Genomic DNA, 14709 nt, shown 5'->3' on the forward strand with positions numbered 1-14709 from the left:
TTTAATTTCATACTGAATATAATACACCATCAGTTTTAACGAACATATTATCTGGTCCTTTGAAGTTCGCTGTAACAAGGTTCCACTGTTTTCAATATTTCTATGAAAGTATTCAATGTGAACGTTATTGTTATCGCCAGTGTTTAGACCCATGCGCACATTTTTGGTTGAAACTGGGTAATGTTTATTAGTCAAGACAACTTAAGTATGATCAGTTTTAACCCTTTCGCTGGGGGCATGAATGATTGACAGCGAGGATGCACCAAGATTGTATCATGAATTTGAACTGAACGTTTCTAGTGTGCACCAACTACATTCATTGTAGGCCTACAATTGACTTAACTTTGGAGCGGCCGTCAGCATCACCATGAAGCCTGCCAGTTCCGATCACTAGGCAAAAAATTCGGAATGTTCGTGATAAATGCAAATTAATCAAAAAGACATGTTTGTGATTTAATCAGATTTTATTTACACATTTTCTTATCAGACAAGTTGTATCAACCAAGGTCCCTATTTGACTAGGGTTGATATCGCAATGTTTTTGTTTTTTTTTCCATATATTTCACGTTTTCGTACAGTTTATTGTTAGACCTCACCCCCTTTAAGGAGAGAGGCAACAACAACAAAAAATACATATAATTATTAGGTTTTATCATCATCATCACATAATAGTCTCTTGCACACATTTCTCAATCAACAGTAGTGCATAATGTTATAGACGCATGGTTTTTTTTTTATTTGAGAATAACTATATCAGTGAAAGATAATCAGTCGCATTTTCGATTTTTTCTTCTTAATACACACTTTGAGAAGTTCACATCTAAGCGATGAACAGTTGAAGTTTTATTTAATACCGTCATAATCGCGAAGAAAAAATATCGACATGACTTCGCAAGAATACAATACCTAACCCACAGAACAAGTTAAATCATCACAACCACTTCCCCTCAAATGAATTTACCCATGATTACTACATTATCTTTACACCTTTTCATCATTTTTTTTTGAAACAAGTTTTTTTTTCTTGCTTTAATTTCAATGCTATTTATGCCGACGATTCCAGTCTATATAAAATGCTGCAAATATATTTTATAATTCATCGTTGAAGCATAAGCTGTTTCTTAGCACCATATGCCATTTTAAGTATTTACAAGAAATGACAACACACATCAGCCATCACGCATGCAACATGAAAAATCAACAAAACGACGTTAGATGTAAACATCACTGGGCATTAGCAAGTCCCACCACTACCACAAAGCAATACCAATACAGCATCTAATGCCAATTAGGTAAAAGAAATGAACTCCATCAACTCCTTGGTACCAGCGCCCAAATCAGTGAATTTAACAAAATCTATAGTTCACTTAACGCAATTTGCAGCTCAGTATCCAGTCAACTCTGCGATATATTTACAGTCCTGAAGCTACAAAGTAAGGCCAAGTTAGATGCTGTATATACTAAGTTTAGTCAGCAACGTAATGATGGTGCCAGCTATGACAACTTAACAATAATTATTTTAGTAGCGCTGGAATTCCCCGTATATCTCAGAAACAGCCAGTCACATTCGCTCGTAGAGGCGACGCCCCCAATCGAGGTCATTGCAATTTTATACGCTAGAGCTAAGAATTTTCCCGCCAAAAACCGTTTTTCGTCGCATGTAAACAAAGTTGACCATGTCATCGACGGAGGTTCGTCATGTCTTCAATCGATTATGCGCCGTTTAACCCGAGAACCAATGAAAAAAATGCACACAAAAAAAATGTACCGCGATTTTACATGAATTGGCTCAATGCCAACCTTATACTGCTGACAAAGGTAAACCAAAAAATAATGGAATGAAGCGATCCAACTTATACAAACTCTACTTTAATGAAAATCTGGCCATCGTTAAAATGAGATTCAGGATATTTTCATATGCATATGCATGAAAAACATATGGACATGATCAATGAGGAAGGAGTCAATTGAATAAAATCCACGATGCAGTGGTGATATTTTTGAGACTGGATGAAAGAGTAATGGTGCATTGCATTGTAGTTGGTAGGACTGTGCAGCTGTCCAGTACTATAGGTATGGACGAACTTTAACTACAGACAATCCCGCTTAAATTGGATCTGATGGGAACAACAAAATATCTGAAAAGTGAAATCCAATTTTAAAAGATATCCTCAACTGTTGCTATGATTCATTCTCAGCGAGTTAATCCACCATGCCAGGAAAATTGGTGAAGATCAAAAATATGCTGGCAGATTCCTTCTTAAGCATCTGAAAATTTCAGTAAAATAAAACTATCAGACTTGAAATGATACTACTATTTAGATGAATGGAAACTGAATATTAGAAACATAGAAAGCAACGACTTGTCCAAAAATCTCACCTTTTTTTACGACTTAAATCGAAATAGTTATAGGTTTTATCGAATGAAATAATCAGTCACTGAATTACCAAACAACATATGTCAAAATCTGAGGTATCCCAATCCAATTTAAGCCGACTTGACTATATATTCGGTTGTTAGAAATAACACTTCAAAAGTTTTTACATACTTACAAAAAAAACCCAACTAACTAACACTTCTGGGCCTAGCTGCACAGTCATGGCTTAAATTCAAGACGAGTCTTAGACCAACTAAGTTCTATAGCCAGTCTAATAACTTAAAAAGACCAGTCTTAAGACCACTTATGGACTTTAAGACCACTAGTCACGACTGTGCAACTGGGCCCTGATAACTAAACAATTATTCAAAATGACGAATAATGGCTCAAAGAAGGCTCTTACAAATACAAACAACGCCATCTATTGAACAAATAATTCAAGAGCCTCATTATTCATTCTTAATATATCCTCATAAGATCACTATATATTCTATAAGTTAATATATCTTAATATCTAGACATTGTTCTTTTGAGCCTGGGCCTTAAAAACTAAGTCATACCGCTGGAAGATCATGCTTAGTGTGTCCTGTACAATTACATTATCAGGAACCAGTCCTTTGTCAACAGTTATCCAAACTGTCTTACCAGCTGGACACTAGTCCACACTAAGCAAAACCAAACAAGGGGCAATAAAATCTAACTTATGTACAATACTGAAGTGACATAATTTTAGGGAGGGATGCGTTACATCATTTGTTCAGCGTTCTACCAGTGCTTGTATACATTCATTATGTACACTACATCCCACACGAAAACAGGTGTACAATTGGTAACACTCATAAATCAATTATATTCATGTTCTTTAATTTTTTCGTCATTGATTGAAACTAGCACATGTAGATCACCCTTGTGAAAAGACTTAAAATATACTGGCACAGGGATTCAACTGTGAAGTGAATATCATTCTTACTTCGAACAACCTCACATAATACACGTAATAACACTTTGTTCTCAGATTTTCAGTAATTGTAATGTAATGCAAAGTTAAGGCATCAGCACTAATTCAATTGATTCCATATAAACTGGTTTAATCATCTATTACATTGAAATCATATCCCAATGTAACTAAATTTCGATACTTGTTTTACTCTCAAAAGACCTATTCGGCTATCATTTTTCTTATATATTTCTCTTTAACTGAGAGGCTGTTTGCACTAAATCTAAGTTTGTTACTACATGGTTTGTTCGCAATGGTGATCTACAAATGGTGCTTTACATAGCATAAAATTTCAATGTTTCCTCTGAAAAATTGTTTAATTGATGCATTAAAGCCTTTTCATCGATCAGTTTTACATACATAAGACGCATCTATGAATTACCGCAAGCCCAGTCTGAGTACTAGGCACAAATGTGAATGTATTCCAGGTTCAATCCATTAAGTGCTTGTTATTCCGTCAGAACCTGGACATTGAACATTTCTGCAACAGTTGAAATTATCCAAAGCCTATTTGTTTCAGTTTTTAAGCTTTTTTTCAAATGTGTGGTTCATGTGTTGTCATCTAATCATTGAATGATTTTAAGTGTCTTATCGACTGACATACGCTCGCAAGGATTTCCACAGTCGCAAATGAATATATCCCAGTTTCTAAGTATTGAACAGACACGCGTAGAAATATCGCAGAATACTTGGACAAATCCTCGAAATATGATTCTAGATGATAAGAGCTAGTCAAGAGTTCACTCCCCCAAGTGAAAAGACCATTCTATACCAAATCTAGTTTCATTATGATTTCACACTAATCCAGCGCACAGTTCACTCCCCCAAGTGATTTGCACTATGAAAAACTCAAGTTTCACTCAGTTCACAGAGATTTCTTTGATCTCCACACATCCAGGGCTATATATGGGTAAAATCCTTGCGCATACGCATTGCATTTGTAGAACCAGTAACGCTTACATTCCTCGCTGTTTAAACAAATATATACACCTCGTGCCTTTTAAACATACTTTTCACAGCCATAAGGGTACGGTACGTTCACCAAGAGCCCACTTCATTAGCTAGATAAGAAATAATCGATTAAAAGATGGCGCCACAATAATTCTTTTAACCGATTAATAATTAATGTCGTTTTATATTCATATTCATATAAATTTGTTATCACGATTATTCACGCACGCTCGCACTCGCGCATCTAATTTAGACTTGAACGTTCGTTAACTATCTTCTTTTGATTCCTCGTCGGCATCAGTCTCTTGCAGCCAAGTGAAGAAACGCACAACGGACTTGAACGCGACGCCCTTTCCCTCCTGTTCGGCAGGGTCTTTCGATGATTCCCACTGATAGAATGCGTCTTCGGATATCACATCTTCGTCATACAACGTATCAAAGAATGTTTGCAGTAGATCTGAAATTAAATAGAAATCTAACTTGAGTGATTCTACTGGATTGTGGTCATCACAAAATATGATGATATCGTAATACAGCTGGAACCTCGTTCTAAAAACATCAAAACCAACAAATCATCAATTGTTACGTATGAAAAAAAAAATCCCCGACCAAATCCTTCACATTTACAGTTAAATATCATTAGAAACATTGCCACCGTTTTGTAACGAACTTTCGGTTACAACGTCCTAGGGGCAGTTACTCAAAGCTTGCTTAAAAAATTACCAGCAGATAAATACCATGTCAACCTCGGTTAAAGTGCTTATTCCATATAAATAAATTGGTCCCGTTTTTCAGTAACGTTATTCCCTTTAAAATTCTGTGTCAAATTTGTACTCCATAATCCGTATTTTCACTTATTGCATAGACAAATGGATGGTCCCATTGCCCAATTTATATGTAAATCCTATGTGTAATCGGTATCAGGTCAGCTGTTGGGAACATACACTTAAAGAAAAAAAAAAGTATAATCTAATGAGGTTAATGTGGTCAGTAGGAAATATGAGAATCTCAAGAAAACACTCAAGTTAATCCATCAATGTCATAGTCTCAAGCTTCACTTCATAATCCATCGCTTTTACAGTAGTGAGGTGAAGTTCATTTGTGTCCAGATGCTATTATTCATCGATAAGCAAAAATCCTTTGATGAATCGCCCTCGGGTACATACGAGTTATCTGCACTAAAGACGCGCACGATGGCTCAAAGAGTCCTACTTTACTGTAACCAGTTGGTTTGTGTTTCATCACACCAGTGGGTGTTCTCTTTTCATGAATAAATGATGTCAAATGGATCTAATGAACCATCGGATACAATGAACTTTTTATTCCCCCCAAAGGTTTGTTAGAACGTGGTTCTACTATGGTAGTCCACGGTTTGAGAGATAACTAAACCGGCTATCATACGGATTGTGCCCTTCAATCATAGTTTATACGGGTTATAGTTTATTCGTATCAATTACGAATTATCTGTTATTCGTAAATCACTTAATGCATACTAAAAAGCTCAGTGAAAGTGATACGGCTTAACCGAGGTTGACTGTAGTTACAATGAACTTTTGATAGTCACTATGTCAGCTATCCACTAGTTATCTCGAATCAACTTCTGAGCAACTGCATTCCCTATGCTTTTTGAATCCTATTTCATTCGGTTCTAAGGATTGCCATCATACTTGTTCACTCATTATCAGGTTTGAATGGAGAAACGCATGTTTATTTGTCTTTGGTTTGCTATAATGATATTGTAATGGATGTAGGTTTTAAGTACTAAGATCACAGCTACGGCTATAAAGCAATGATCAACTCTCACAAAACCTTGAAGTTACAACTCTATGGAAAACTCGGAACTAAAACAGCTCAAATCATCCAGGAAGTTGTGACTGTTTCATTTCCCACAGGCGTAACACCAACACGTATACTGGATAAATAATGGTCAGTTGACTAACTTGTGGGAAAGATTCTAACAATCATTGATCGTATTCGAAATAATACTTACAAGACGGATGTTCAAGTTTATGTACTAATGCTTGTAGTAATGGACATAGTCTGATATTGTAATGGATGTAGGTTTTAAGTACTAAGATCACAGCTACGGCTATAAAGCAATGATCAACTCTCACAAAACCTTTAAGTTACAACTCAATGGAAAACTTGGAACTAAAACAGCTCAAATCATCCAGGAAGCTGTGACTGTTTCATTTCCCACAGGCGTAACACCAACACGTATACTGAATAAATAACGGTCAGTTGACTAACTTGTGGAAAAGATCTTCCCAATGATTGATCGTATTCGAAATAATACTTACGAGATGGATGTTCAAGTTTATGTACTAATGCTTGTAGTAATGGACATAGTCTGATATTGTAATGGATGTAGGTTTTAAGTACTAAGATCACAGCTACGGCTATAAAGCAATGATCAACTCTCACAAAACCTTTAAGTTACAACTCTATGGAAAACTTGGAACTAAAACAGCTCAAATCATCCAGGAAGCTGTGACTGTTTCATTTCCCACAGGCGTAACACCAACACGTATACTGGATAAATAACGGTCAGTTGACTAACTTGTGGAAAAGATTCTAACAATGACTCATATTCTTAATACTTACAAGATGGATGTTCAAGTTTATGTACTAATGCTTGTAGTGCATAGAGTGATTGCAGCTCCAATTCAGGTGAATGATCAAGATATTTTTGTAGTAGGTCTGAACGCTTTTTCAGGACCTGTTCATCCATCTTTGACGATGTTCCAGATCCTACAAGATGATTAAGAAATATATGTATCTTAAAAACCACAACAAAAAACAGGCTCATGTTTGAAAAAAGAATTTCTTAACGACCTCCCCAACCTTTGAAAATCATTTTCAGGAATGAAATTCTGATTTTCAAGAAAATGAACCTTCTTTCCAGAACATTTACTGGACGGACGGCGATGGATAATCCCCCTAACCCTTCAGCTCTGATGACCTTCGGTCACAGCGGAGCTAAAAAGTTGCTTCGATTTTCTACGAATGTTTTAAATACTAAGATCATGGCTATGACAATAAAGCAATGATTAAAGGTCAAGTGCCCTCTAATTCCTACTTTTTGAGATAAACTTTCCAAATGGTACTTAAGAATATAAATGACGACCTGGGATCAGCCTTATTGAAAAAATCACTTATTTGTCTTAAATCAGTAAAATTAAATAACTGGATCATTGACCTATATAGCGTATGCCACTCGGCCGCAGCCGCGTGTCAGCGCCACATTCATGCGTCATCTTTGCCAAACAAACATACATGTGTGTGAACTCAGTACTCATAGCCTCTATATAAAATCTATAAGACAATATCATTCCTTCACTATATTCACAGCTCTACTGCTGGCTATCCATTGTGTGTTTGTTGTGTTATGTATAACAGTATCAACGCTCTACATCAGAAAGAATTTAGGAATCTTAACAACTTCTGAAAGGATTAAATACGCTACCAATGGTGATCATGCGGTGCGGGATTAGGGACTGGAAACTGTTGGATTATTTCAGACGTACATTGCTTATTTCACCACCGATTGTTTTAAAATCTATCTCATAAAGCTAAGTTTATTGTTTTAAATCAAAACCATTAGTTTGCCATAGCTTTGGTATTCATAAAGTCCACCGAAAGTTTGCTATTGTTCAGTAGTACAACGTGCGTGGAAATGTGTGTCAGCGATCGTGAGTTCTTCAAAGCCAATGCGCACCTGCTGTGTACTGCAAACTGGTGAAAATAGCCGACTTTATATCTTATTTCTCAGTAATGGCTTTACTAAAATCAGAATTAGTAACACACTAATCATTTATACACATATCATATTTAGAAAATAGGTTTTATACAATATTCTATTTCCAGGGCACTTGACCTTTAACTCTCATTAAACATTTAAGTAACATTCCATGAAAAAATTATTTATAACTAAAACAGTTCAAATTATCCAGGAAGTTGTGATTGTTAATTTGCCAACAAGTCTAACACAAACGCATATACTCAATCTACGGTCCGTTGAATAGATTGTGGAGTTGAGCAGTATGACCATTCATCATACCTTTAATGGCACTGGTGCAAACTTCTGTCATCAAAACACGGACAAAATCTTTTTCTTTACATTTTGGCTCTCCAACATGCTCCTAAAACAGAATTAAGGAAAAGTTAAGAATTTATACCATGGATTTTTAAAATACAATATCTTCTTGTAAAATTATTCTAAAGCACCGATTGCTGCTCACCTCTATCCAGTCAAAGACGTTTTCATTTGGAGCACCTTTGGTGAGCAATTTACGTAGTTCCTGACTGATCTGATCTAACGGCATTGGACCAGCTGGCTTATGCTGTTCTGTACAACATGTGAACTCCAGATCCTACAATTACCAGAGCGACAGGAATGAAAATTGGGGTCATAGAATAATATCAGAAATTAATGATCCTATTAGGTCATATCGGTGCTAAGCAACAGCTTTGAGTGTGTAAGGCACAAAGCCCATCCCCCAGAAAATTGTGAAAATTAGTTCATTAAGGGGGTTTAACTTAAGTAAAATACCTCCTAAAAGAATAACCACCATATAAAATTGAAGCCGCAATTTTTGCTTAAAGAAGGTGTAACTAGGGGTCCAAATACGCCATGCTCAATTGGTCAATGCTTGACAATCTGGCATTTCAATTTTCAATATCCCCTAGTGAACATCTACATTAATCAATGCGCTTGAAACTCACCATAACCATAGAGCATGGCATGAGCTACAATTGATTGTGGATACAATACAGACTAGGGGTCCAGGGACACCATGCCCACTTGGCAATGGTTTCAAATGCTCAAAAATCTAACAACTTCAATATTCAACGCCCCTGGTGACCATATACAAAACCCAATGACCTTGAAACTAACCACAATCATAGAACATGTCAGCAGCTACGATTTTGTAATTGATTGTGATAACAAAATATGCCTTGTTACCTATTTAATATGGAATTACTAAGTTATTCTACTATTCAACACCCCCTGGTGGCCATATTCAAAACCCAATGTCCTTGAAACTCACCACAATCGTTGAACATGTCATGAGCTACGACATTGCAACTGGTCATGGTAACAAAATATGCCTAGGTACCAATATAATAAGGAAATACTCAGTTATTTTACAATTCAATGCCCCCTAGTGACCATATAAATAACTAATGTCCTTGAAACTCACCACAATCATAGATGATTTGATGTGCTACAAGTTTGCAATTGATTGTGGTAACAAAATATGCATTGGTACAAATATAATAAAGAAATACTAGGATATTGTATTAGTCAATGCCCCCTGGTGGTCATATACAAAAACCAATGACCTTGAACATCACCAAAATCATAGAACACGTTATGGGCTACAACTTTCTAATAGATTGTGGTAACAAATTGGTGGTACAATAACCACACTCAAACGTGGTGAACAGATGATAAGATAAAAACCCACTATTTACAAATTAAAAGAAAAAGATAATTCATTAATTGGAACAATCTAAAATATAAGAACACGACATTTCGATCTCACACTAGAAATCATCGTCAGGTGTGAGATATTGACTAAAAACAGGGGTATATATACAGAGGAGAACAGGTAAATTGAGTAAATTGGTGAATGAGTAACAAATTAGTGTTTGGCAAGGCATGAAGTAATATACTTAGAAAGAAGGGAATTGTGAGGAGAAAAGCCATTACTTAAATTGGTACTAATATCTGAGTGACGAGTAATTAGAGCAGACTCAACTATGTGGCGTTTAGTGTAATTGCTGGAAGTATAAATAATTTTCGGCTTTATCAAAATAAAAACGATGACCAGTGTTCCAAACGTGATTGGCTACGCCACTAGCCGGTTTTTGATTTATTATATCCTTTTTGAGTTCTGAAATTCCAGTTTTTAAATTGTGTCTGGTCGTTTTCTCGCGACTCTTGAGTCCCGAAATTGTTCCCGGTGGCAAATATTGCCACCACCGTATTCATCTCTCCTTTTACTCATGAAATAACTATCGTAAACTATCATGTACACTACCGTTCGAAAAAGGACCATATTATCTTGACTCGGTGAAGTATCTACGAATGTCATCGTCTTTAGGCGACACGAGCTGTAGTTTGTTAGATGAACCGATCTCGCCGGTTTCCTGATTTCCGGTCCGACTACATGGCCGCTCGATAAGCAGGAGAGTTTAAGTTTCTACGCCGACGTCTTGTTATTATCACCATAACATATCACCTTAGTATTTAGTCACAGAATTAACGTTCTTAGATAACTATCGATATTACAAACCTAGATGATTTTGGCACCTTCGTGTCATTAATCTTTACGAACCAACAATCTAACACGAATTTCATACCATTAGAAAGTACAAGTTTCAAGCTTTTTAATGGTATATTACATAGATAAGAAGACAATGTATTTCAGCAGCGAAGCGGCTCGGAAGAATCCAAAGAAGCACATCCGTCGGGACGGCCATTGTTGAGCAACCAATGAAGCGAAGCGGAGTGAAGATGCAACACATCGGAGTCGGCAATATCAGAATATAACACGCGCAGTTTTCTCATTCAGTCAGTTACTCGGAAAATGTCTCTTGAAGATGTAAGTCGGTTCGGGGCAGCGCAGCCTGGCGGCGTTTCAAGTCTTGTACCTGTTTGTCTCTGTTCCTTCTTTCTGAGTTTAAAATTAAGGGTCTTAGGCCCACAGAATCCCCCTTATTGTAAATACTTTACTCGTCTCGAGCATTGCTATTTGTTAAATACTTAGTTACGGCAAATTCATAGTATGATTTTCTTACTAGGGCGGTAAGTCATTGGGCATTATGTTTACCGTCCATACTTATGTATTGTCGACGGACCCTGTGTTTCTCATTTGGCTTTAGGATCGTTGAACTATAATCCATCAATACTTATGTATTAGATTCTTAGTATGTATCATTATGTATTAGATTATTCCTCGTTCATGTGTCTGTAATATAGGCCCTTATGGCCAGTTTTCATACGTGCGTCTTTAAGTTTTAATGAATTTTATATAGGCAACCTTTATGGTTGTATAATGTTCGCAGTCTATATGTTCGCTGCATAAGTTTGAAGCTTATCAGCAAGTGTCAATCGCATTATCTTGTAAGTATGTAAGCATTTGTGGAGTATGAACCTGTCCTGTATTTGAGCATGACGCATGTCAGTTTCTTGTGGATAAATAAAAGCTGCTGTCGCAGCACGTAAAGGTATGAACGATTTAGTATGAGTATGTTGGGTAGTAAAATTACAATTTTTGGAACTAAAATTTGTATTTCCGAGTAGTACTTACCCTTTCCTATGGTTTTTGCCAATATTTTCTAAATTTGGATTGATCGCCAATGGTTTTTCTATATGACCCGGCCCTGCGGTATTGCATTTAGCCACCGGCGAAATCCGCCATCTTTTTACATCATAGCAGACCAAAAAAAACAGCTATGCGGGGCAGGTGGGCGGGATTCCCACCATAGGAAAGGGTAAATACTACTCGGAAATACAAATTTTAGTTCCAAAAATTGTAATATTTCCGTCGAGTACTGTACCCTTTCCTATGGTTTTTGCTAGACTAGCCTAGCACAAGGATGGTGGGAAAGGTAGATAGAAAAATTACAATTTTTGGAACTAAAATTTGTATTTCCGAGTAGTACTTACCCTTTCCTATGGTTTTTGCCAATATTTTCTAAATTTGGATTTATCGCCAATGGTTTTTCTATACGACCCGGCCCTGCGGTATTGCATTTAGCCACCGGCGAAATCCGCCATCTTTTTACGTCATAGCAGACCAAAAAAAAACAGCTATGCGGGGCAGGTGGGTGGGATTCCCACCATAGGAAAGGGTAAGTACTACTCGGAAATACAAATTTTAGTTCCAAAAATTGTAATATTTCCGTCGAGTACTGTACCCTTTCCTATGGTTTTTGCTAGACTAGCCTAGCACAAGGATGGTGGGAAGGTAGATAGAAAAACCACCGCTCAAACGCAAGGTAAGAGGGAAAAAGAGAGCACTTACCCAAGCACGGAATGGAGCACTGTAGCACAGGGAAGACCGGTTGGCCACAGTGAGTCCGTCCAGCTCAGGGGCCCCCCCCAGAATTTTGCGAAATTAATACTTGCAGATATGAGCCCAAACTATGTACAAGGATACACCCCCTGTGATCCTGATAATGCAACATAAATATTCTACACTAAAGGGTCCGATCGGAAAGAACGGACACCTTGAGCCATGACAACAGGACCAAGTGAAGCTAATGAGCCTAACTGGCCTGAAACATCCCATAAATAAAATGACGTGAATGTCGACGGTGAATTCCAAAAGGCGGCCCGACAGACTTCCTCCAACGGAGCACCCGAAAAGGCTGCGCAGGAAGTAGCCATAGACCTCACTTGATGAGAAACGACTCCCTCCGAGGAAAGATTCTCCTTCAATAAAATGTCCTTGATCATTGAAGAGACCCATCGGGCTACTGTGTCCCGCGAAATATCCCCCTTTAGGTGATCCAGCAGCGGAATAAATAACCGCTCCCGTGAACCCCTCCGTGAAGCAGAGCGATCTAAATAGAAACAAAACGCCCGCACAGGACATAAAGTCCTGTCCGGGATGCCTGGTTCCACTCGATGTTTTAGGGCTTCAATTCGCCATTGTCGCCCAACCGAGCCTGGTCGTTGGTTCTTTGCCAAAAATTCCAAAGCAGGCCGCAGCGAAACAAATTCATTCGCTGGCCCAAAGACAATATGACCTTGTCGGACTGAAAGCGCATGAATCTCAGAGCGACGGGCCGAGCAAGCCAAGAACAGCAAAAATACAGTCTTTTTTGACAAATTTGCAAATGACGCTGCCAAAAGAGGTTCAAATGGAGCCTCCATTAACTTCTTCAAAATTACAGACAGATCCCATGGTGGAACTGTCCTTGTTACCCGAGGCCGGGAAATAGAAAACCCAGCCACCAGCTGGGATATCCGATGATCCCCTGCTACATTTGGCCATCCAGAAGCACGCAATGTATGAGAAATCGCGGAGCGGTAACCTTTAATAGTTATGACCTGTAAACCTTTTACTACAAATAGGTGCAGTAAAAAATCTGCCAATTGAGCTACAGAGGGTGAGCATGGATCAATTTCCCCTGCAGCACACCAATCCGCAAAATGACTCCATTTGGCATCGTAAATGGTACTTGTTGATGGCCGCTTAGATCCTGCGATAAAGGAGGCAGCCTGTTCTGAAAAGCCTGAAGCTGACAAGGATCGCTGGACAATGGCCAGGCGAGCAGATTTAACCACTGGCTGTTTGGATGATGCCGAAAGATCCCCTGAGACAGAAGTGATGGGAAATTCGGAAGAATCCTGGGGTTGTCGCACAGTAGGTTGAGAAGTGGTAGGAACCATTTCTGAGCCGGCCAACATGGTGCTACCAGAACTATGTTGCAATTGACTGATCTCTCTATTTGATCCAGTAAGCGCGGCAGGACTGGTGTGGGCGGGAACGCATACGCATGCATCCCCGACCAGTCCAGAGAGAAGGCATCGACCCCCCACGCTTACGCGTCTGGAAAAGGGGACACAAACAGAGGACACCTCCGATTGAACCGGGTGGCAAACAGATCCAGCAGCGGATTGCCAAAAATGCCCCGAACCCGATCGGCTACTTCTTGGTGGAGAACCCATTCTGTCGCAATAGCCTGACCTCGACGAGACAGAGCATCGGCCATCACGTTCCTTTTCCCTGCTAAATGTGCCACAGTCAGGGACACGCCCTTTGTCTGGCACCAAAGAAGAATTTTGGCCGACAGACCTGTGAGGGTTTCTGAGTGAGTGCCCCCTTGGTTCTGAAGGTAAGCCCTCACTGTTGAATTGTCTGTGGCTAACCAAACGTGGTGGCCCTCCACTCTCCTGTGAAAGAACTTCAGGGCCTTCCACACGGCCAGCATTTCTAGGAAATTTATGTGGTTGGTGGCCTCGTAGCGAGACCATTTCCCGGCTTTGACTCGGTCCTCCAGATGAGCCCCCCATCCTTGGTGACTGGCATCCGTGAATACACGAACTGGAGCCTCTAACGGGGCTAGTGACACCCCGAGCCGAAGATTCGTAGTGGCCGCCCACCACTGAAGATCCGGACTTAGATCGGTTGGAGGTACGGGAATCAAGGCCTCCCAGTTGCCCTTCGACTGAGACCAGAAGACCTTCCAATATTGTTGCAAGCGCCTGCTTCTGAGGCGGCCTAAGGGCACCACCAGACCCATGGAGCTGATGGAGCCTAGAAGCCGTGACCAGTAACGAGCTGTTCTCGGGGTTGTGGACACTCCCGCTACAGCTTCTTGACGTTTGGCCACTCGAACCATAGACGGAAAGACTTTGCCGAT

At 39.0% G+C, this 14709-nt stretch overlaps 2 protein-coding genes across 12 annotated transcripts in view; one reads left to right on the top strand and one right to left on the bottom strand.

The window, feature by feature from the left end:
- Positions 1-14709, top strand: part of LOC141909360 (pre-mRNA-splicing factor ATP-dependent RNA helicase DHX16-like) — a 415810-nt gene that overhangs the window by 48254 nt on the left and 352847 nt on the right. The window lies entirely within an intron of this gene.
- LOC141908367 (eukaryotic translation initiation factor 4 gamma 1-like) overlaps positions 446-14709 on the bottom strand; it is a 67125-nt gene continuing 52861 nt past the window's right edge. For all 9 annotated transcript variants that reach the window (XM_074798396.1, XM_074798395.1, XM_074798399.1 and 6 more), the window contains 4 exons: positions 8568-8699; positions 8387-8468; positions 6931-7077; positions 446-4783 (listed from right to left, as the gene is read on the bottom strand). In XM_074798396.1, the coding sequence (XP_074654497.1) occupies positions 4593-4783; positions 6931-7077; positions 8387-8468; positions 8568-8699 (552 nt within the window). In that variant the 3' untranslated portion in view covers positions 446-4592. The remainder of the gene's footprint in view (positions 4784-6930; positions 7078-8386; positions 8469-8567; positions 8700-14709) is intronic.

Source organism: Tubulanus polymorphus, chromosome 7 (assembly GCF_964204645.1).
Source record: "Tubulanus polymorphus chromosome 7, tnTubPoly1.2, whole genome shotgun sequence".
In the NCBI taxonomy this organism is placed as follows: domain Eukaryota; kingdom Metazoa; phylum Nemertea; class Palaeonemertea; order Tubulaniformes; family Tubulanidae; genus Tubulanus; species Tubulanus polymorphus.